This window comes from Camelina sativa, chromosome 7 (genome assembly GCF_000633955.1).
Source record: "Camelina sativa cultivar DH55 chromosome 7, Cs, whole genome shotgun sequence".
Classification (NCBI taxonomy): domain Eukaryota; kingdom Viridiplantae; phylum Streptophyta; class Magnoliopsida; order Brassicales; family Brassicaceae; genus Camelina; species Camelina sativa.
Genome location: NC_025691.1, coordinates 1398229 through 1423744, shown reverse-complemented (window position 1 = coordinate 1423744; position 25516 = coordinate 1398229). Strand labels below are relative to the sequence as shown.

Here is a 25516-nt window from a genome sequence, read left to right as displayed (position 1 = left end):
TCTTCTAATGCAAAATGTTTACCAATAGTCTACGCAAGAACAGTTTCCATCTCTAAAGTGATGAAAGCAGTTAGAATCTCTTAAGATGATATGCCGAAGATATACTCTCGATATGTACTTCATTGCATTGTGGCAATCCCCACAGACACGAAGGTTCTTGATGATCCGGATTGGAGCTCCATATGGTACAACAAGTAGACCAAACGCTACAGCTAATTTCTCACTATGGTAAGCCAAACCAAGCTCTTTGCCTTCCTTATCCAAGTCATGGAGGGCAAAACTCATATCCGCTATATAACCAGCCTCTTTAATTAAAAGCATCATTTCATCAACCTTGGCATATATCTCTACCATTCTCGGATGTCTTCTATCTTCAGACATAAAGCTATGAACTTTACCTTTCTCTTCAACCCAACTGCAACCAGGCTCTTTGCTTATATTACGAGATTTCATTAATCTACGAACATTTGCAGCTTCGTCTTGTCTTCCCGCTGCAGCATACATGTTTGATAACAAAACATAAGGAACAGCATTGTTTGGTTCCAATTCCATGAGAGTTTTTGCCGCTCTTTCCCCGTTCTCAATATTCCCATGCTTCCTACTTGCAGCCAAAATCGCTTTCCATACAGTTGCATCTGGTTCAACCTCCATTTGACTCAGCAATTCCTCTACTTTAACGAAATCACCAGATCTACCAAAGAGATCAATCATACAGGCATAGTGTTCAGGTCCTGGTCTGATTCCATAAACTGTTCTCATTGAATCAAAGTAGCTTTGAGCTTCTTCTATGAGACCCGCATGACTACAAGCAAACAGTAATCCGATAAAGGTGATGTAATCTGGTGTTATGCCACTGCCTATCATTAGATAGTATAACTCTAGGGAGTCCTTGGCTTTGCCGTTTTTCGCGTAACCCACAATTAGAGCAGTCCATGTTATCAAATCTCTGATTTCCATAGAGTTGAATATAACATTCGCATCATCTAAGCTTCCGCACTTTGTGTACATTGTCACAAGAGAGTTGTTTACTGACAAAGATGATGGAAAACCAGATTTAATATAATTCCCATGTACCTGTTGACCAAACTCCAGAAGCGTTAACTCTGCCGAGGCACTTAACACACTCGCTGTAACAATCTGATCAGGAGAAATGCCTTCAACTCTCATGTTACAGAACAACTTCAATGCTTCTTCATAAGACCTGTTATGTGTATTTCCTGTGACTAGAGCCGTCCAAGATATCACATCCTTCTCAATCATCCCTTCAAAAACTTTCAACGCTGAATCCATAATTCCTCTTTTAGCATACATATCCACAAGAGCGTTATTCACAAGTTTGTAAGTCCCATACCCGGTTTTAACAATCAGACAATGAGCAGAAGAAGCTATCTTTATTTCTGTCCTAGACAAAGCAAAACAATTTAAGATGGATGGGATCGTAAAATCATCTATTTTCATATCTCGCTCATGCATTCTTCCGAAAAAGGACAGACCTTCTTCTATAAGACCTTGCCTAACACACCCTACAATCATCGAGTTCCAAGAAACCACATCATCGGCTTCCATACCTTCTAACAAATCTCTTGCCGTTTCCAAGTCTCTGCATTTAGCATACATATCAATCAACGCGCTCTGAACATAGATATTGGTCTTGAAACCACTCTTAACTATGCAGCCATGTACCTGGACTCCTACCCTGCGAGCAGAAACCGAGGCACAAGCAGTCAAAACACTAGGAAATGTAAACTGATTCGATTGGTTTCCTTCTCTAGTCAAATCCCTAAAACACTCGATTGCCCTGAAAGCAAATCCATTTTGAGAGTAACCAGTGAGCATAGAAGTCCATGTAACATTATTTTTCTCACCTGACATACTCCCAAAGAGGTATTCAGCTTCAGAGATGCGTTTGCACTGTGCATACATAGCGAGAAGACCATTCACCACATTAACATCCAAATCAAACCCAGTTTTAATTGTATGCCCATGAACCTCTTCACCTCTCAGAAGCAAAGCAAGCCAAGTACACAACCTAAGAACACTCCCCAAAGTGTACTCGTTAGGTTTTATCCCATCAAACTGCATTTCCCAAAACAAACCGAAAGCTTCATCTTCATGTCCATGCTTGCAATACCCAGAAATCAGAGCATTCCATGAGATTGTATTCTTGACTGGGTTGCTACGAAAAATCTGGTCTGCATCAGAAAGTCTCCCTGACTTGGAGTAAGCAACGATCATAGTGTTCCAGGTAAACTCATCCCTCTCAGGCATTTTATCGAACACTTGGCGGGCTTCGTTGACCCGACCGGACTTAGACAAATCTCCCAAAACCAGATTCGATTGAAGTTTCGTTCGATCAGCATTGCTGTGAATGTAATTACTAAACGGTTTCAAATGTAAACGGAAGCTTCTGATATTCAATTTGTGCATCACGACGACGACGGGACCAAAATTAATGTTCAACTCTTTAACGACGACGAAACGTCGTGATGCAATGCAACAACCACTCTCTCTTGAAACGATGCGTTTTACAAGTAATATTCACTCTCTCTTGACAAAACGATGCGTTTTATGAAACAACCATTACTTGTAGGACTTGTAGTTTTGTGCTAACTGCTAAATGCTAACTAACGGCAAAGTAAAAGTTTCACATTTAAGGTGGACTAGGTACGAACCCGTACGTACGTGCGTGATTAATTTCAAAAACTATATTTACTATAAGGTTTGTAATATATTATGTACACATAGAATTACATTTATAGATATAACTATTTGTTATATCATTTACAGTTCAAACTTATATTAGCTTAGTTTCATTCATTTTTGAAATAATAAAAGTTTTAGCATAAAATTAAGATTCACAAAATAACATACCTGAATCTAACGTTTACCGAATTAGTGATTAATCATAATTGTATAAAACTTGTAAATTATGAAACGGATAAAAACCATCAAAAAAATTAAAACTTCTCGAAATGTATGACCTAAATTCTTAAGCGGATCAAACTCGTCCCGGTAGCCATACTCCATAAGGAGTATAATATTTTTTTTTTTATAAAAACCCGTCCCTCGAGATCTTTAAGAAATAATATTAAAATATATAAGATTTTATATTTTTTAATATGTTAATTTTGAAATTAAAGAATCTTTAATATACGTTAGTCTTATATATCAGAAATTTTCTATATGGAAAACTGAAAATTAGGATTTGCATAAGTTTAAATATTTTATAGTTTAAAATAAATTTAAGATGCCATCAAATTGCTTTTTAAAGATTTTCCAATATATATATTATTCAAAATTAATTTCAATTTTTTTGGTCAAAAAATTTTAAATAATAAGAAATAATCTTATTTATATTTTTGAAAATATGATTAAAATATATTTTTATATCTCATGTTATAATTTTTTATTATATTATAATACTTAGGTTTTGAAAATAATTTCGAAAACATGTAGGAGATAATATTTATTAACATTTGAATAATATTTACCAATTTTAGAATTTATAGGAACAAAATATTGTGTATATAAATAAATTAAATAAAAATAACAATTTTATAATATTAGCAAATAATAAATTAGGCACACAACTTTCTGAAGACGACACGTCAGCTTTTCTTCAAGAATGCTTCTCTTTTAATATATAGGAGATATTTTTACTATTTATTATTATTATTGTTATTATTATTATTATTACGGATTGATGAAAGGTATGTCTGATGGGTAGACAAGAAGAACAAAAAGGTCTCAAGGGATGCAATAATAATTACATAGGCATATAAATCGTTTGTCAATAGTCATGTACCACTGGCCAGTTCCTTGCAGCTTCTTGTCACACAGATCTGTGCATGTTGGTCCATCACAATGGTCATTTAGTAGAACCTGATGACATATATGTTGCCCTTGCGTCTCTTTTGCCACCATCCCTACATATTTATTCTAAAAAAAAAAAAAATGAACTCCCAATATAAAATGCGTAAAAACGTGAGAAAATCATTTGATTAATCTCTTATTGATTTTATAATAATACTTAGAGAATGTTAAAATGTTAAACAAACCTAGGAAGAAGACAATGAAGATAGCAACAATGGTGATTTTAGTCATCATAAAATGATTTAACAGGATATATTAGAATTTGTATTGTACATGTAAATATCATCTCTATACATGTGTATATATATACATGATATGTATGTATACACGTATCTAATGTACTATCAGTGCTATGTTTGACTAGCAAAATAAAAATGGAATCATTTGAATTGGAAAGCAATCAGATGTAAATTAGCAAGAAAGAGGAGAGAAAAAAAAAGTCAAATAAGCTTATGTTTAAGCCAAAGGGATATTGATATGGGAGCATTTGATTTGGAAAGCAATCTCTTCTAATGATGTAAAAATAATAATAAGAATAATGAGAAAAAAGAAAAAGAAAAGAAGAAATTTCTTCAAATAGAACAAAATATATTTGAATTCACATATCATTTTTTTCTAAAAACTTGTGATTTAAGGTGCCATTTATTGCTAATTATCATAAAATTTAATATAATAATATATACTGATTCCACTTTGAAAGATGTATGTTTGAAGATTTTTTGTTTCACAGTAAAGCTGTGAATGGTGAACTACTAAAAACGGTTTTTAACTCTTTTTTTCTGAAAAACGTACTTCAAACATCAATCAATATCTTTTATTAAATTTGTGTTTTTTGTAAAAAAAAAAAAAAGATCGCAGATTTATACAGCAGATTAAGTTTTGGACCGTCTTTTCAATTGGATGCATCTATTATCCAACGGTTTTTCATAAGAAAACATGCACGTTAATTAAAAAATGATTTTTTTTGAGATTTTATTATTAAAATAATCATAGATATTTTGTTTAGACTATTAAAATTATTGTTTCGTTCGTTTTTTTTTTTCATTTCCAATTGAATTTAATTATTGCTCTATCCATGATCCATTTCTACATGGCACATAAGCTCAAGTAGTAGCTTATCATAATAGCTCATGTAATATAAAAAAATGAAATCAGAATTCATATAAGATTGAATACCGTAACATTTTTATTCTTTTTTCATGTCATATTTTATTTTTATTATTATTGATAAAAAAAGAAAAATAAATAAATTAAGATTTGCAAGGAAACGTGCAGAGGCAGCTTTTAATTTGTCCGTTTGGGAAGCAGAAGCCACTTCCATTCCATTTTTTCTTACAGAAAGTGGCACAGGTTTGAGCGACACACTTTTGACCTCTCATTGGAATATCACGACACATTTCTAGTCCTTGCGTCTCTCCTGTCATCATTCCTGATAAATATTTAAAAAATAATCTTTAAAACAATTCTTACAGAATAAAAAATGTTGAGACAAACAATGACTACAAATATTTTAGTATGTTTATAGAATGTAGATGTGTAAATCAAACCTAAAACGAGGACGATCATAAAGATAGAAAGAACTGTGGTTTTAGTCATCATCTTTGATGATTTTATACAATAAAAATGAAAGTTAGGTGAAAAAAAACCTGGAATGTTAATGGTTATATACACATGTAGAGACGTTATATATATATGAAGAATTTATTACTAGCATATCTATTTCCGATCATAAAAAGATACGAATGAGAAGGATATATACAACAAAATCAATTAAAATGAAAGCAAATAAGAACACAATAAGCAATATATAACTAATAATTAATAAAACAAAAATTGTATACATTGAATGGTCGAAGATGCAAATATCGTAGATTTTTTATCCATAAATAATATAATGTAACAAAATCAAATTGATTATCTTGAGATTCTGATATTCATGTAAGATAACCTATATAGGTTAATTAGGGGGGTATTGGACAAAAATATTTTTATGTAATTTGATCGAATATAAATAATATCATAAATTACAGATGTTCAAGTATTATAAAAGATTTGAAAATAAAAAAAATCTTTTTATTTCTAATGATTATAGTTTGCAACATTTTAATAAAAAAAGAATAGATGAATTCTTCTAAAGTCTCTTTTGTTCCCACTACGTTAAAAACAAACGAAGGTAAACAATATTTTATCGAGTATATTATTATAACACATGCATATAACACCAACATCAAATTTTTGTATACATTGACTGGTCCACAAGATGCGTTCTCATAAATTTTTATCTATAAAATATACAACTTAACAAAATCAAATAGATCATCTTACAGTTCTGAAATTCATGTAAAATAAGCAGCATGGGTTAATTAGTCAATCCTATGTTTGAATAGCAAAAAAAATGTCATAGAAATACTAATCATCTTAATTACTAATTAGCATGAAAGAAGAGAAAAAAGGTCAAATAATTGATGAGTTACACCATATGGTTATGTTTTGACAAGCCAAAGGGATAAATGATATGGAAGCATTTGCTTTGGAAAGCAATCTCTTCAAAGTTAAAATGATGTAAAAATAATAATAACAATATAATGAGAGAAAAAAAAAAAGATGAAGCAATCTCTTCAAACAGAACAAAATAGAATTGAATCCAAATACCATTTTTTTATTTTTTTAACTTCTGATATAATAATTAAATAAATACTCCTTCTACTTTGAAAGATTTATGTTTGAAGATTTGTTTGTTTCACTGTAAAATCATTGTTTCTTTTTTTTTTTTCCATTCATTTTGTTGTTAATTATCATAATATTTAATATAATAATTAAATACTCATTCCACTTTGAAAGATGTATATGTTTGAAGATTTTTTGTTTCACAGTAAAATTATTGTTTCGGTATGTATTTTTTTCAGAACCAATTGAATTTAATTATTGCTCTATCCATGATCCATTTCTACATGGCATATAAGCTCAAGTAGTAGCTTATTATAATAGCTCATGTCATATAAAAAAAAAAGTGAAATCAGAATTCATATAAGATTGAATCGTAACATTTTTATTCTTTTTTCATGTCATTATTATATTTTATTTTTATTATTATTGTTTATATAGATAACAATTGATAAAAACGAAAAATAAATAAATTAAGATTTGCAAGGAAACGTGCAGAGGCAGCCCTTAATTTGTCCGTTAAAGTCTGGGAAGCACAAGCCACTTCCATTCCATTTTTGCTTACAGAGAGTGGCACAGGTGTCAGCGACATACTTTTGACCTTTCATTGGAAGATCACGACACATTTCTTGTCCTTGTGTCTCTCCCGTCATCATTCCTGATAAATATTTAAAACATAATCTTTAAAAACAATTCTTATAGAATAAAAATTGCTGAAACAACAAAATAACTATAAATGTTTTAAAATTTTTAGAGAATGGCAAACCTAAAACGAGGACGTATCATAAAGATAGCAAGAACAATGGCTTTAGTCATCTTTGATGATTTTATACAATAAAAATGAAAGTTAAGTAAAAAAAACCAGGAACGTTAATGGCAATGTACACATGTAGAGACGTCGTCATATATATGTATTGAGAATTTATTACTAGCTTATCTATTTCCATCATAAAATATATGAATTGGAAGGATTTATACAACAAAATCAATCAAACATAAAAGTTAAGTAAAAAAACCAGGAAATGTTAATGGCAATGTACAAATGTAGAGACTTCATTTATTGTATATATCCTTCCTATATATATATATAATTGATTTTGTTGTATATATATTGAGAATTTATTACTAGCATATCTATTTCCCATTACAAAAATATATGAATATATTGGATATATACAACAATATCAATTAAAATGAAAGCAAATAAGAACATAATAAGCAACGTATAACTAATGATTTAAATTAAAAAAATTGTATACATTGAATATGCAGATCTCGTAGCGTTTTTATCCATAGATATACAACTTAACAAAATTAAATTGATTATCTTTTTTTTTTGAACAAAGAATCATCAAATTGATTATCTTAAGATTCTGAAATTCATGTAAGATAAGCTACATGGGTTAATCGGGTGGGGTGGGGGTGGTGGTATATTGGACAAAAATATTTTTATGTGATTTGATCGAATAGAAATAATATCATAAATTACAGATTTTCAAGTATTATAAAAAGATTTGAAGTCTCTTTTGTTCCCACTACGTAGAAATCAAACGAAGGTATACAATATTTTATCGAGTATATTATTGTAACACATGCATTATGCATATAACACAAACGTAACATCAATTTTTGTATACATTGAATGGTTCACAAGATGCATTCTCATAAATTTTTATCTATAAAATATACAACGTAACAAAATCAAATAGATTATCTTACGATTCTGAAATTCATGTGAAATAAGCTGCATGGATTCATTAGTCAATCCTATATTTGAATAGCAAAAAAAAATGTCATTAGAAATACTAATCATCTTAATTACTAATTAGCAAGAAAGAAGAGAAAAAGGTCAAATAATTGATGATAGTTACAGCCATAAGCTTATGTTTTGACAAGCCAAAGGGATAAAGGATATGGAAGCATTTGCTTTGGAAAGCAATATCTTCAAAGTTCAAATGATGTAAAAATAATAATAACAATAATGAGAAAAAAAAAAAAAGAAAAAAAAGAAGAAGCAATCTCTTCAAGTAGAACAAAATAGAATTGAATCCAAATACCGTTTTTTTTTCTTTTTAAAACTTCTGATATAATAATTAAATAAATACTCATTCTACTTTGTAAGATTTATGTTTGAAGATTTGTTTGTTTTACTGTAAAATCATTGTTTTTTTTCCATTAATTTTCTAATTTATGCAACATGCCAATTAAATTTAATTATTTGTTCTATCCATGATCTATCACTACATGGCACATGCGCTTAGCTTATAATAGCTCATATCATAAAAATAAAAAGGTGAAATCAGAATTCATATAAGATTGAAAACCGTAACATGTTTATGTTTATTTCGCGTCAATATTATTTTTATTACTATTATTAATGTTTATAGATTACAAATTTTAAAACAAAAAATAAATAAATCAAGAATTGCAAGGAAACGTGCAGAGGCAGCTCTGAGTAAATCCATTTGGAAAGCACTTGCCACTTCCTTTCCATTTTTGCTTACAAAGAGTGGCACAGGTGCTAGGGACACATGTTTGACCTTTCATTACAATATCATGACATATTTCTAGTCCTTGCGTCGACTCAGCCGTCGTCAACCCTGATAAATATTTAAAACATAATTTTTAAAAACAATTCTTATAGAATAAAAAATTGCTGAGACAAACAGTAATTATAAATGTTTTAATATGTTTAGAGAATGGTATATGTAAAACAAACCAAAAACGAGGACCATCATAAAGATAGCAAGATGAATTGTGGCTTTAGTCATCTTTATGTTTTATACAAAAGAAATGAAAGTAAAAAAGAAACTAGCTGGAATGTTAATGACTTAATGGCAATGTACACATGCAGAGACGTCATATATATACACTTAAGAATTTATTACTAGCATATCTAATTCCCAGCATCAAAAATAGTAGTATATGAATATGAAGAATATAGAGATGTTGGGAATGGAAACAAAATCATATAAATATAAGAATAGGATTATAGGAAGGATATATACAACAGTCAATTATAATGAAAGCAAATAAGAATGCAATAAGCAACGTATAACTAATAATTTAAAAAAAAAAATTGTATACATTAAATGGTCCAAGATGCATTCTCGATTTTGATCCATTACTCCAATGTAACAAAATCAAAGTGATTCTTTTTTGTCAAAGAACAAAATCAAATTGGTTATCTTAATTACAATTCGGAAATTCATGTAATATAAGCTACGTGGATTTATTAGGAGTATTGGACACAAGAGTTTAATGTAATCTGGTCAAATGGAAATAAAGTCATAAAATACAGATTTTCAAGTAGTATTATAAAAGATTTGAAAAACTTTCTTTTTTAATTCTAATGATTATTTTTTGCAACATTTTACATAGAAAAGAACAGCATTTTAATAGAATTAAAATATATGAATTCTTGTTCCCACAACGTTAAAAAAAAACAAAGGTACGCAATGTATTAATTATCGAGGATTATTGAATCACATGCATATCATACCCACATCAAATGTTTGTATACATAATACATTGAATGGTCCAAGATGCATGCATTCTCATAGATTTTTATCTATAAAATATACAATATCAATAAAATTAAATTGATTGTTTTTTTTTTGTTAAATATATGCTTTCTTATTTATTAAATAGGGTTCATTACAGCTAACACACATTTTGTAAGGGCATGAGCCCGATGATTGAAATCCCTAGGTGTAAATTTGAAAAAACAGGGGATAAAACGAGAAGATAAAGAGAGGATATCATGTAGAATCCCATGGAGCTCCTTGAATTGGATCTCTCGATTAAGTACTTTAATAAGATTCAACGAGTCAGAAGTAAAGATAACGTTGGTGAAGTCCGATTCAATCGCAACTCTTACTGTCGCCAGAGTTGCTAAAGCTTCGGCCATCAACGATGAGGGTACCTGCGGAATCAACGAATCTCCCTCCAGGATCAAGATGTCATTTGGGTCGCTGAAGCTCCATCCGAAACCTGCGTGGCCATCCGCTCGCCAGGCTGCATCCGAACAGGCCAGGATGGCAGATCCTCGACTGGGGAAACTTGGAGGGGAGCGCTTTTTGGCAGGTTTGTGTGTGATTTTCAATTGGGCCTCTTGCCATTCCCGGCATCGTAAAATTGCCATAGATAAAGTATCTGAATAAGATGTTTTTTCTTTGTTGAAGATCAGGCGATTTCGAGCCGTCCATATCGACCATATTATCCACGGAGAGAGGGGACCCAAAGTTATGCCTGCAGGTGGGAGGCATGTCAACTTCCCAGATGAGGTAATGCCCGATTTGATTGTAGTGACTTCCCGTGACAGTGGAGCCAGATGCCATATGCGTTCGGCGAAGGGGCAGTGGAAGAACAAGTGTAACGTCGTCTCCTCAACTCCACAATGAGGGCAGGTTACGTTTGCATCGATATGCTTTTGTTGGAGTTTTGCTCCGACGGGGAGAGCCTCTTGAGCAAGTTTCCAGAGGAACATTTTAACTTTTGAGGAGCATCGTAGTTGCCAAATAGCTGAGAGCCAGTTAAAATCAGTTGCTGGAGGTGGTAACAGGAGATTGTCGCCTCTTTCACTTAGAGTTAACGCCTCATAGTACCCTGATTTCGCCGTGTCCACTCCAGTCATCGTTGGTAGCCAAGCCCATGTATCTAGCGCCCCTGTTGCACTTGGTCTCAGCTTTAGGATATCGGTCTCGTATGTTGGTAGGATCTCTCTTAATAAAGGTTGAAACTTGCTTTCTTGTGTGGTGATGATAATGAAAGATATGGAATGATATGATGAATGATGATCAGATGGAAGAGGTTTCAATAACTCTTATGCAGTTGTAGTATAAGAGATGTCAATCCTAAATGAGTGTGTTGCAAGCAGATTGGATGTAAATACTTGTCTAAGTTAAGCCAATTATGAAAGATGTTTGTCACTAACAACCTAATGATGATTATGAAATGCAGAATGTAAACCTACTAAAACAGGATACTAAATGCAAAGTAAGCAGAATGATCAAAGCAATAATGAAATGAAACAGGAACATGAATTATAGTAAGCAAACTAAGCAATGACATAGGATTAAACAGAAACTAAACGAAATGCAACAAGACAATGCAACTAGAATGAAACAGGGAATGAAACAAGAAGATGCAGAACATAAAACAGGAGCTCTGGAAGGAGCTCGAGCAAGCACTCGATCAAGTGGATGGTCGAGTTGATGAGCGAATGCCAGAAACAGAGCAAATATTGAAACAGAGCAAGCAGCAATCAATTAACAGGATTTAAAACAGGGAAATCAATAACAAAGAAAGGTCTTAAGGATGAATTCATAGGATGGACTCAAGCTATGGCTATCTAAATTGGTCAACAAACCTCAATCAACAATGAGCTATCTCTAGACAATGATCTTCTAATACATGTTAATCCATTCTCATGACAATAACAATCAAACCAAGATACTTCTTAGACGTAGCTCTCACTAGCTATTACATATCAAAGCAGGCATTAAACAACCAGATCATTAATGTCAAAAATCAACAAAACATCTAATCTCTTAGCATGCTTCATGATAATCTCTAGCATTAGCCTTATCTAACAACTTAGACATTGGTGTGATGCTAAGAAGCTTAAGATCTACCCTTACCCTCTCAGTATAAGAATAACATAGAGCATATCTAACCCATAAGAGATATTAAGCAATCAATCTTGACCAATCCAAACAACCAAAACCTTTATCCACCCTAATCCATCCTCAAGATCCTAAGCCACTACTCACAATCACAAAACATGATGAACAAAGTCATAAACCCAGAAATCAATGAAACTTGCATGATTAGAAAGATCAGATGAAGATCTACAATATTGAAGAAGAAATCAAACTCAAATTCTTAATACTTTGAAAGTTATGTAACCAACAAGTATCAAAGATTTCTTAAAAATAAGCAAAAGTGGCTAAAAGATCTAAGCAATAAAAAGCAAAAATGAATAATTCCCCAAAAGGATAAATAATAGGTCTAGGATTGTACTCTAAAAAGTCTCTCCCTTTGGTGGCTGCAGGGTACAAGGCCTTTTATAGGAAAAAGAAGGGAAGCCCTAAAAATGCTAAAAGACAAAATAAGTGGACGGCTCGGTCAACTCGACCAGGTGCTCGGTCGAGTGCTGGTCGAGTGGCCTCTTCTTCTGCTTTTCCCATCCGGTCGAGTCCTTCTCTGCACACGATCGAGTGCAGGGTCGAGTGGGTGGTCGAGTGTATTTCCGGACTTTGATTCTTCAGCTCCAAATCCCTTGTTTCCTTCTCTTGACAGCTCCAATCTTCTTCAGCATCACTTTCATGCTCCTTAGGATCCAAAATAACCTGTTTATGCAAGAAACTATGCAAATGCAATGCAAATCTACTCTAATGCATAAACAGTTCTAAAACTATGCAATGATGGACAAATGAGATAGAAAATCATGCAAAAGATGTGAATATACTAAGGGAAAACAGAGCAAAATATATGAACATCAAAGGTACATTCCATTCGCCCGATCCCGAAGAAATGAGATCCACAACACATAGTTTACTTGAGGCTTTTGTAGGAGGTCCCATTGGACACATTGGTTTGGTTAGTGATAGCCAGGGACTGTACCAGATAGGTGTATCCTCACCATTACCAATTAAACGACCCAATTTTTTCTTTAGAAGGTCTCTCCCTATGCATATGCCTCTCCAGCCATGGAATGCAGAGGATGATACAGGACATTCCAAGAAAGAGGAGGACTTACAATATTTCCCAATCTGCACTTTGGACAGCAGGCAGTCCGGTTTAGTAAGTATTCTCCAACTGAACTTTGCTAGTAGTGCATCATTAAAATTCTTTATCTCCCTGAAGCCCAATCCACCCTGTTTAAATGATCTTGTCATTCTTCTCCAGGATATCCAACACATCTTCTTTCTACCGGAGTTGGAGTCCCACCAGAATCTAGTGATTGCAGACTGGATTCTTTTGCAAAGGGCATTAGGAAGTTTAAAGCACGTCATAGTGTAAGTAGGCATAGAAGCAAGGACTGATTTGAGTAGAGTCAGTTTCCCGGCTGATGAAAGGAATCTTGAAGACCAGCTGATGGCTCTTTGCTTGATGCGATCCACAATTTGTGTGAATAGGTCCTTCTTCTTTCATCAGAAGAGTTCCGGGAGGCCCAGGTATTTCCCTTGACCATCCTCTTTTGTGATGGTGAGATCTCGTTTAACTCGCTCCTTAGTCGCTGCACTAGTATTCTTTGCAAATGTGATCGCTAATTTCTCTGTATTAATCTTCTGACCTGAAGCATCTTCATACTTTTGCAGGATTTGTTTTAGTTTTAAGCAGCTTTTACGGTCAGCTCTGCAGAAGAACATAGTATCGTCAGCGAAGAGCAGGTGATCTTTAGAAAACAAGGTGTAAGAAGATCCTTTAGATATACTATGTCCAATTCTAACTATATATCATATCTATACACGTTTATGAAGTTTGAACTCTTAAATTTAAATATTTTGACGGATACTAGATTTTAACCCGCGGTACACCGCGTGCATATAATTTTTATTATTATTTCTATTTTATATTGTATTTTTTTGTTAAATATTTGATGTTTTGCAAATAGAGAAATAACTAAATTTTTTGACCGTTTGTGTAGCTAAATGTTTATATTAATTTTTTGACCCGTAATATACTTCATGACTATTTTTTTGTTATATTTATTTGTTTTGTTTAGTGTTTGAGTTTTTATTTTGATTTTTAATTATTATAACAAAAAAAAAGAGATATAAATACATAATATGTCATTTATACGCTATGATTAAGTCACATTTTTCCTAATGATTTAATTATTTTACACAATTTTAGTTAAATCAACTTAATTTTATATGTCAAATATTAATAGTGTTGACAAATAATAAAATGAGGATTTAACCCATGTTAGCATAAATTAATGATACTTTATTAATTCCAACATGTCGTCTTTATAACTCATTTACTATATAACCATATTATATATTATTTTAAACTTTTTAATTTTACATATTCGTAATATTTTAAATTTTATTAAGTTTATATATATATATATATTAATTATAATATTTAAATAAATGTGAATCGAAGTTAATATTACGTTAAGAATCAAAACTCACAGATTTTGGAAAACAAAATATGAATCAAATTGTTGTTTTCTTGTTGTTTTCTTGGTTTGCAAAAAATTTATAGATAGAATATTTTCAATACACAATAGAAGGTGTAGTTAAATATATCATATTTTGTGTTTTATTTTGCTGTAATTTTTTAGTTGGAATGGAATGTAAAATATTTAGGAAACAAAATCTGAAGTAATGTTATTTTTGGAAACTTTTGAAGGGTTAATGTTGTAAATAAAAAAATTAAATAAGCAAAACTAAAAGGACATAACATAAAATATACTTCAAAAATGTTAATATAGATTATATTCCAGTTAGTTTGCCAACGTCAAATGTGTTATCTTATCATCTATACTTGTTTTTCAAGTTCTGTATATGTCCAATTTTAAAATAAGGAATCTTACATCAAGACACACTTCTTGACCATAACACACTTTTTACCTATATTTTCTACTTTTTACTTACTCTTTAGACCAGTTTGCTCTCTATAACATTTCATATCTCTTATCTCCTTCTTCTCTCTCCTCAATTCTCTTTACTCAATTCTCTCTCTCTCTTTTTCTAACTCTTTCTATTTTTCTCTCTTTTTATCTTTGTAATCAATTTATTTACTTATTTAGACATATATTGTCAATTTTTTTATATAATGCATTATAATTATATTTTTTCTACAGTTTAAAATCCATTTTACTATATTTATGATGAATAATTATACCACACATTATCCATTTATCACTGAATATTTGTTCAATACTATGTGGATACTCAAACGAGGTAGATGAATACTTCTGGATGATCATCTTAAAAAAATGAATGTCTAATTAATCAAACATTATGTCGTCCATATTCTGATGATGCATGAGATACTATCCAAGTGGTTGAATCCATGTGGTTATTATGTGTCTTATAATGTAACACCTTCGAAATACTCATTCATGTGGTCAATTATCCAAACAGGTGAATCTATGTGGTCAACTATCCAAGCGGTTGAATCCACTTGTTCATATGACTAGCATGTCATTAATATTTACTAGCTAGTCTATTCATTCATACAACTATGCATACATAACCAATCCACATTTATTCATGCAACCATCAACACATAACAAATCTACTCGTTCATATCCATCAAAAACTAGGTTTGTATAATGAAACTTTGATGCCATCATGTGGATGAAGTGCTATGGATACTGATTAGTTATAGATTATCTATTTATATTTAAATAATTGTTCGCTATTATGTGGATGGTTAACATATCTAGATGAATACTTATTTTTGGATGATCACAGAAAAATATATGAATACCTAATTATCCAATTATAGTTGAATATTTGTTAATTGTTATGTGGATGCTAAAAATGTCTTATTATGTGGATACGTATTTGTGGATACTAATGTCTTATTTGTGGATACTTATTCTAAAATCAAATCCACATGGATGATAAGTTATACATGTCCACTAAAAACTACTTGTGTTTTGGTGAAACAATCGTTGTTAACTATCAAACAATTTTAACCTCATCATATCCTCTAAAAACTAAGCATGAGACCGTTCATTATATCCTATCCTAAACCCTAAACCCTAAACCTCTAAAGCCTAAAGCCTAAACCCTAAACCCTAAAGCTTAAATCCTAAACTTTAGACCTTAACCTTAGATCATAAACCATAATCATAAATTTAATTTTATAGAAATTTTAATAAATGTAGCCAAATATGAAGTCTTTTACTATAAAACATGAAACTGACATACCCCAACCTGTAAACCTTGAACCTTAAATTATGCCAAAATTTTGACTTCTTGCATTACATTCTTTATAAATTTCTAAATTCATTGATGTTGTTTGCTATTATGTGGATGTTTAACATGCATCGATGGATACTTATTTTTGGATGATCAGAGAAAAAAACATATGAAAACCTAATTAGTTAAAAAAAACTTGTGGTTTAGTAAAGTAGTCATGGTAAACTATCAAACGATTTTAATCTTTCATGTCCATAAAATCAAGTCCACATGGACGCTAAGTTATACACGTCCACTAAAAACTACTTGTGTTTTGGTGAAGTAGTCATTGTTAACTACCAAACAATTTTAACCTCATCATATCCCCTAAAAACCTAAGCATGAAACCATTCATTATATCCTATACTTAACTCTAAACCCTAAACCTCTAAGCCCTAAACCCTAAAACTCTAAAATCTAAACCCTAAATCCTAAAGTTTAGATCATAAACCATAATTATAAATTTAATTTCATAGCAATTGTAACAAATATAGCCAATTCTGAAGATTTTTTACTAGAAAACATAAAAATGATGGTCAATAACATATGAAAAAGATTTGATGGATGATATTATATATATTGAACATGAAACTAAATAATCATAAACATATAAGCATCTGGATTTGATTTTGTAAATGATAAATATATCAAATTACAAAATTTAAAAAATATATATAAATGTGGCTAAGGAATATATCTATATATATATATATATATATTGTTATCCACCACTCAAGATTATTCAAACACATATATCAAAGAAAGGAAGTAACATAAACAAATAAAATAAAAATTATTTGAAAATGGAGAGAGAGTTAGATAGGGTGAGAAAGAAAGATAAAAGAAAGGAAATAGAGTAAAAATAAAAAATAAAAGAAAGATGTGTGTTGGAAAGTAATGTCTTTGGAGAGAGAGTTAGAGGGTAAAAAATAAAACACTATAAGAAAAGTGTGTGGTGGTTCAAAAGTGTTAGAATGTAATTTTTATATAGAAAAGTGTGTTAGAATGCAAAGTTTTCTTTAAAATATAATGAGTGTACAAAAGTCAAATATTAAGATATGAAATGATAGACAAATTTATTTGCTTAATAATTTAGTACAAATTTATTATAGATTTCCAAATTTCACCAATTTAAATTTTGGTTTAGAAAAATAATATATATGTTAAACTTATATATTATATTTCAACTGATAGCCTTAATCTATACTAAATAAAAGTATGAGCTATAAGCTCTTGAGGTTGTCCACATAGTATTTTAAACAACCAATAGGGATTTGACATGTCACTCATTAACATTTTTCTAAATTTTCGGAATTTTCTATATTAATAATTATTTTTTAAACAACCTATAAGGATTTGACATGTCATTCATTAATACTTTTTAAATTTCCAAAATTTTATATATTAAGATTTTTTAGAAAAACGAAAATTTTAAATTTATGGAAATAAAAGAACTATTTACAACGTCCCACATCGGCTAGAAATTTTTTAGACAATGGTTCAGAACCAGTATAAATAAAGATTAATATGCTTCCAACAGCAAATGATGTGTGTTGGAAAGAAAAGTGTTTGGAGAGAGAGTTAGAGGGTAAAAAGTGTGTTAGAATGTAATTTTTTTTTATAGAAAAGTGTGTTAGAATGCAAAATTTTCTTTAAAATATGTCTGATGAATCAAAATGAGTGTACAAAAGTCAAATATTAAGATATGAAATGATAGAAAATTTTATTTGCTTAATAATTTAGTAGAAATTTATTATAGATTTCCAAATTTCACCAACTTAAATTTTGGTTTAGAAAAATAATATATATGTTAAACTTATATATTATATTTCAACTGATAGCCTTAATCTATACTAAATAAAAGTAGGAGGTATAAACTCCTAAAGCTGTCCACCTAAGCATTAAAACATCCAATCAAATATCTCCACATCATCATTTAAATTTATATGCTAAATTCCAAATACAAGTAAATGTTAAATCTTTTGTATATGTTAAATCGTTCAACCAAAGATGTTTTAAAGGGAAATTGACTTTTTGAAAAACTGAAAATTTGTTAATCAATACAATAAAACTACAATGTTTCTCACCAGAGCATGACAGCTCAGCTTTTGTATTGAAGCACAGATTTCCACATCAGTTAAAATGAATATCCAATCAAATTATAACAATTAATACAAATCAGCTCTAATTTGCTTACATGTCATCATTCTATCTTTCCTTCCCATTCTCCTTCTTGCTTCACCACATATTTCGAGACTTAGCCATCACTCTTGAAAATACAGAAACAGAGAAGGGATTGGATTAGGGTAATCTGTTGGATTTCAATCTATAATCAGCTTTAATCTGTTGGATGTTAATTTTAGGGATAAACAATCTCAGACTTTGTATCCTTTTTTATTTCTTTCTATCTCCGTAAACATCGCTCATCTTCGATTTTGATTCTTATTAATCGTGAAAGTGGAAAACAATCTTCTTTAGCAACAGCCATGGAGAACAATCACGGCGATGGAGATTTTTGAATTTTGGTGAAAACGAGAGGGCACCCAGATTCCCACGTTGGAGGCTGTGTGCGAAGATGCTGGCGAGGGAGGAGGAAGGTGAAGCCGCTGGGGCTGAATTGGAATGCTTATGGACCTTTGAGATTCGGTTACATCAGTTAGTTCAGAGAGAAAGTAGCAATGCTGCGGCTGCTACTACTGAGGATAGTACATGGAGGAAGCTGATCATGATTCGCATCACAAGTGTGGAAAAGTGTACTCTGGCTTGCGTGAGTTCTCTAACTCCTTTTTTTGGCTATGTTTTCCTTTGAAAGAAGAACCTTCTAATAAATGGAACTTGATATAAACTAGTCGAAAATAAAGTTTTGATTTTTCAATGAAAGTGTGCAGAGGTGTGACCTTTTCATCTTTTAGAATTTTGAAACCAAGCTCGTAAACTCTGCTCTAACATCCTTGTAGCGAATTTGCGGCTGCCTCTGATTTTATCTTGATTGTAGACTAACTATGTTTTGTCCAATGTATATTTATCATTCTTTCAAGTGTTCACAGCTCATGTCTTTATTATTAAAAAGAATTAATATGTCATAGGTGATGATTAACTGTCCACTCCTCCAACTTCTTGATATAGCCTCATGCCATAAGCTTTTGGATGCTACTATTCGTTCAGCGGTCATTTCATGTCCTCAGTTAGAGTCAAATGCTACTATTTGCAGACGAGTGTACGACAGTAGAAGACTAGGAGCAATATGAAGTGCTCAAATGCTAGCGAAGGGCCTCCCTGCACCGGGTAAAATTTCTTTAGTAACATAACAATAGAAGACTTCTCTATATAACAAGAGGCAGGCATTAATGTCATTGGTTCTCTGTTTTTCCAGATTTGTTGAAGGAATGGCTCCAGTGTTTTCAAGATCTGCCTGGTTTTGCACTTGGAATCTAATACAAGTAATTTTACAAGATGAACATTTATACACAAGATAATCTGTTTACTTTTTAATGAAATTGCATCCAACTTATTGTTGGTTTTTTGCGGTTTGCAGAATGATCTGGTTCATGGTTGGGGAATGGATATGAAACTTGGGTACTGTGCTCAGGTAAAGTCCTCATTTCTTGTTTTCTTTGTCTTTAAGACCTCACAACAGCGCTAGCATTCATTATTAGCATTGTGACCTGATTGCATTCTCTAGATGAATCGATTTTAAATGTTGTTATAGGGTGAACGTAGCAAGAAAGTAGGCATTTTTGATAGCGAATATATCTTTCATCAAGGCATTCAAACACTAGGTGGAAGTGGTGATCCTGATAAGAAGGTCAGCTACTCTACTTCCCCCTCCATCTTCTCCTTGTAAAATACCAAATATTGAATTATCTCTCTTCCTAATTATTACAGAACTCAGCTCGCAGTGGTGTGACTCGGGTAAGCACTATTTTAACATCCAGTTACTCATTTCCTGACTGTAAAATAAACAGATGTCACACAACTTTGATCACTTTTTTTATATATAAACAGAAGCGAGGTTCTCCGGCTTTTGATTCAAGAACAGAAGTGTTTCCCGATGATGAAACTGGTTTTGTCCGTAGAGCAGGAGTGTAATTTGTGTGTGTTTTCTTGAACAGATACGGAGGCAATCAACATTGGAGCTTCGAACTTTTAAAGAACAGTGGAACCAAGCTGTTGCAGAAGACAAGAATTGGGTCGACCGGTCTTCATCAACTCGGAATCGAATTGGCAATAACCGGAGATTAATACGAAGTAGTGTGATTCCAAGTTTAGTGCAGAGGAAAGCTAAAGAGACTACAACATAAAAAAAGACACATACAGTTTTTACTCAGATTAAATACAGAAAAGTTTTTGTTTTGTTTTTGGGGTTCTCATTGTTATATATAACTATATAAGTCAATAGTTTGATCATTTTACTCTCTTTTGATTACTGTAGTTTTCGTGGTCTTCTTTTGTAGATGTGGTTTGATCTCTCTCCATCTTTGATTAATTCCAATTACTTTAGCATGTTTTCTTGAAAAAAAGGTTCATATTAAAGTGGGGTTTTAAAAAAACAAATTTAGGGACAGAGTACAAATCTTTGTTTTTCTTCTTTTATTGTACAAAAATTATAATTTTAAAAAACAAAAACCAAAAAATAAGTTTTTAGAAAGAAAAAAAATTACAACCCGCGGCGTAACGCGGGTACCAACCTAATATTAGTATAAAACAATCTGAGTTTAAGTTAATTAATATGAAAAGGAAAGCTACTACTAAAAGATGAAGAACAATACGAGGAATAAACATAATGGAAAAATATTAAAATAACAACCCAAAGAAAAATAAGTTAATGATGTTGATGCTAGGATTGGTCACAATTAGAATGTTTAGTTAGGCAAAATGGGGGTCGAAAAGATCTTTATTAATCGGTGCCGGGGCACAAAAAGGACGGACTACAAAGTGAACAAGACGAGCTAAGATAGTGAAAGGTAAGATGAAGGACGAGCTGCGAGCTCGTCGATTCAAGACTTCGAGTGAAGGGATTGATACTTATGACTCGTATCTCTTCCTAATTTCTGCCAACCCCATTAATACGGACAATGTACGTCCGTATTTATGGGGAACTGTGTCGGTTCGTCCTCTTGAGAAGATCAAAATACCCCTCTTTCCTTGGAGGTTTATTTGGGCCTTTAATGGACCGAACTCTTTGGTAAGGGGTGTGGATCTACCCCTAACAAACGATGGTTCAAAAAACTTTGGATTTAATGGAAAATTTCTATTTAGCAATAGAAAAGTTTCTAAAATTTAGAGTAGTTATTTTACGTATAAATAAACATTAAAACTGAGTATGGAAGGAACATAGAGTTCATTGGATTATCGATTATGGGTGGCACCAGCAACTTCTCCTTCTTCAGCTCAACCACTTTCTTTGGTTTTTGACGAGTTAGCAAAAGGTTTTTACTAACAAAGAATTACAAAGAAGTTGTTGTCAGGGTCATCCACTTTGGAAAGCAAGAAATCCCCAAAAGGGTGGTTTATTTATGGAGATCGAACTGCTGCTCATTGACCAAAACAATAATTGAATTTTTTATTTATGTTTAACCATCTCATAAGTAAACCGAATAGGCTGTTACGAGAGAAATCTCAAACCTGGTGTTGTCTATACAATTAACAATTTTTTGGTCATTAACAGCAAGACAATCTATATGATTGTCTCCTCACAAGTTTCTAATCCAGTTTACCCAACAAACAATGTTGAATGAGCTAGATTGTTGATGCTGGCGAATAGCTTGAAAGAAAAAAGTTTAGGATCCGTTCTTTTGCAGATTTGGAAGAAGTTGTCGACATGAACGAAAATCTACATGGTAAATATAATTGTTTAATTATATTTAACTGATGAGGTACCAAGCGGTGTCGTTAAGCAACTTTCCCTTCATTCTTAACAATTTTAAAGCTTTTAATGAAAACGACTCTGACCACCCTATGCCTTTCTATGGGCCAATTGTTCGTCTGACCCTTTGGGTCAATGTTGCCGTCAATTTTCAGAAAAGATTGATAAAACATATCGCCAAACCTATTGTGCTCTTCGCTACTGCAGTGAACCCAAGAACAATAAAAGGTTTGTAATCTCAGTCCTATAATTACCTTTGCTCATTCGGCTATTCACCTATGCAATCTTAATCTTGTTATATATACCACTAACACTAACTAGCATATTTAAATTCCATGATGTGGATATGTTTTACCTCTCCTCCACCTCTTCCACCAGGATTTTTTTTCGACAAAGATGTTGATCAACTACTGAATACTTGACATGATAAATACGCACACTCATAGACATATATTTTCTGCATATTATACAACTCTATATGTACTAAGCAGCATGTATCTATTTTCCAAAGTTGGGAAGATATAAGAACTCGGTAATTGTGGTCAACTGCTTCTTCACCTCAGAGGTTATAAAGTCAGAAACAATCACTATTGATGAACTCTATTAATTTCTGAAAAACGACACTCCACAAGTATATTAACATTGAGATCAAATAATGGTTTTCTGATTCAACATCATTATTAACCTGTTTTAATACGCATTTAATACGTAGAAATATCACTTCAATATGGCTGGCAATACATTGCATGCACTAAACGTGCATGTAAACTTGAACGAGAACACATACACGACCTTAGTGTGCAAAATGCCCTCATCAAATTAACACTGCTTTAATTTCTAAATTTCCTTTCATTGAATACTTTAATTGCTTTTGGGATTACTGTATAAATAATGTCCACCTTTACTTTTACTTCTGCATGTTTACTTGTTTAGTGCCGAATTCTATTTTATTGACTTATATAATAAGTAATGTACTTTTAATTATATTCCATGTTTTTGCTTCTAACTTTGTCCAAATTTCGTTTAATTGCCTTCACCACAATTGGTGCAAGTTAATAGTAAAAAAAAATCAATGCCTTCAAAAGTTAGAAAAATAATTGAAATCAAGATTGTCTTAGGGAAAAAGTAGCATATAGTCATTTTCTAATATTAATTTAGTATTTAATCTTATTATGAAAAGATAAAATAAAAATATCATTGAACTAAAAACACGGAGACAGAAAATCATTTAAATAAATATAAATTAAAAAGGAAACCTATGGTAAATTCGTGGTTTTCATCTTTACGACAATAACACTTCAACCCTCTAATGGAACTTTTCTTGATCAGAGATTCAGAGTCTACTTTACGACATTAGGGCTTGGATGTCGAAATTTTGGTGTTCATCACTAAGCTATATTAACCGACAACGAAACTCGATCAGTTGCAGATTTACAATTGAAGAGGCTATGCTTTTTGATTCTCTGTATGTGATAATGTGACTTATGCAACACTACACCAACCAGTTAATAGTTTTTTTTATTATCCCTTTACAATATAACAGGCGTTACAGAAAAGAAAGAAAATAAGAAAAAGAACACATTTACACAAGTATGCCAAAACGTGAACATATTTTAGTAGTTTTATTTCTTATGTTTTGTCAAAAAATAATTAGAATTGCTTTATTAATAGGCTAGCTAATAGCAAAATCTTAATACAAAACAAGCAAGAGAAAATGACACATTATATTTCTAAAACGTTTTATACTGATAATTTCATCCTAAAATACTTTTTGATTAAAACGAAAGTAGAAATTACATGAAAAGTACTACAAATATAAATAGAATAATACTTACGTTAAAATGAATCAAAAATAAAAAAACAAATGAGAAACTTACTATGTAAAAAAACATCATAAGATATAATAAAACATTATAGTACTTTTGTATTATTATATATCAATATCACTGTCTAGCTATTTATAAAAAAACATAAAATGATTTAAAATAGATGATATAAACACACCTGCGCGTAGCGCGGATTCATAACTTAGTCTATACTAAATATAAGTAGGAGTTATAAGCTCTTAAGGTTGTCCACATAGGATTTTAAACAACCAATAGAGATTTGACATGTCACTCATTAACATTTTCTAAATTTCCGGAATTTTCTATATTAATAATTATTTTAAACAACCTATAAGGATTTGACATGTCATTCATTAACATTTTTTAAATTTCCAGAATTTTCTATATTAAGATTTTTTAGAAAAAGGAACATTTTAAATTTATGAAAATAAAAGAACTATGTACAATCGGCTATAATTTTTTTAAACAATGGTTCAGAACCAGTATAAATAAAGATTAATATGATTCCAACAACGAATGAGCAGGAAAGCTTGATTTATCAGGCGTCCAAGTTAAAAAGTTTTATTCGGTTTGATCCGACTTTTTATTTGATCAAATTAAAACTTTAAAAAGTTTCAAAAAAAAATTACAATATTGAAAAATTTTAAAAGTTTAAATATTATAAATATTGAAACTTTTAAAAATTCTTAGCTTTTTTTTTTAAAAAAAATATTATAATTTTTAAATGTTAATAGTTTAAAATATTATAAATATTGAACTTTTTAAAAGGTTCAAATACTATATTTTGAAACCTTTTAAAATATTAAAATATTATAAATATTGAAACTTCTAAAAGTCTTAGCTTTTAAAAGATTTCAAAATCTTATAATCTTTAAATTTTAAAAATTTCTTAGCTTATAAAAGGTTTCTAAAAAATTATAGTTTATAAATTTTAAAAGTTTAAAATATTAGAAATATTGAAACTCTTAAAAGGTTCAAATATTAAAAATATTTAAACTTCATAAAATGTTTTAAAATATTACAGTTACTTAACCTCCATAGAAATTTTAAAATATTATATCTATACTAATATTTCATTATTGTCATCAGTCACATACTCCCTCCGTTTCAAAATATAAGATGTTTTAGAAAAGATTTTTTTGTTTCATAATATAGGATGTTTTCAAGTTTCTATGCTACTTTTAGATTAGTTTAATATTTTTTATTATACAGTTTTAATTATGATTGGTTAAACTTTTTTTAAAATGGTCATTTCTTATATTTTGAAACGGAATGAGTATATATAATTTTCATTAAAATATATCAAATAAACCCATGCATACCGTGGATTCAAAACC

At 31.0% G+C, this 25516-nt stretch overlaps 5 protein-coding genes and 1 pseudogene across 5 annotated transcripts; 1 reads left to right on the top strand and 5 right to left on the bottom strand.

Annotated features, from left to right (window-relative positions):
• On the bottom strand, positions 1-2485 carry LOC104699788 (putative pentatricopeptide repeat-containing protein At5g52630). The gene has a single exon (XM_010415147.2). It carries the CDS (start codon positions 2425-2427, stop codon positions 19-21), a length of 2409 nt encoding a protein of 802 aa, XP_010413449.1. The 5' UTR covers positions 2428-2485; the 3' UTR covers positions 1-18.
• LOC109125375 (putative defensin-like protein 128) lies at positions 3748-4104 on the bottom strand. Its single transcript, XM_019226954.1, has 2 exons — positions 4059-4104; positions 3748-3926 (listed from the first exon to the last, which is right to left on the bottom strand). Exons 1-2 carry the CDS (start codon positions 4102-4104, stop codon positions 3748-3750), a joined length of 225 nt encoding a protein of 74 aa, XP_019082499.1.
• Positions 5032-5513, bottom strand: LOC109125618 (putative defensin-like protein 119). The gene is made up of 2 exons (XM_019227595.1): positions 5421-5513; positions 5032-5302 (listed from the first exon to the last, which is right to left on the bottom strand). Exons 1-2 carry the CDS (start codon positions 5470-5472, stop codon positions 5124-5126), a joined length of 231 nt encoding a protein of 76 aa, XP_019083140.1. The 5' UTR covers positions 5473-5513; the 3' UTR covers positions 5032-5123.
• Positions 7011-7353, bottom strand: LOC109125629 (annotated as a pseudogene).
• On the bottom strand, positions 8892-9346 carry LOC109125626 (putative defensin-like protein 119). Its single transcript, XM_019227631.1, has 2 exons — positions 9257-9346; positions 8892-9137 (listed from the first exon to the last, which is right to left on the bottom strand). The coding sequence occupies exons 1-2, from the start codon at positions 9306-9308 to the stop codon at positions 8956-8958; spliced, it is 234 nt and encodes a 77-aa protein (XP_019083176.1). The 5' UTR covers positions 9309-9346; the 3' UTR covers positions 8892-8955.
• LOC104699786 lies at positions 19631-20820 on the top strand. Its single transcript, XM_019227310.1, has 7 exons — positions 19631-19751; positions 19840-19906; positions 20002-20055; positions 20176-20271; positions 20352-20378; positions 20472-20507; positions 20579-20820. The coding sequence occupies exons 1-7, from the start codon at positions 19711-19713 to the stop codon at positions 20765-20767; spliced, it is 510 nt and encodes a 169-aa protein (XP_019082855.1). The 5' UTR covers positions 19631-19710; the 3' UTR covers positions 20768-20820.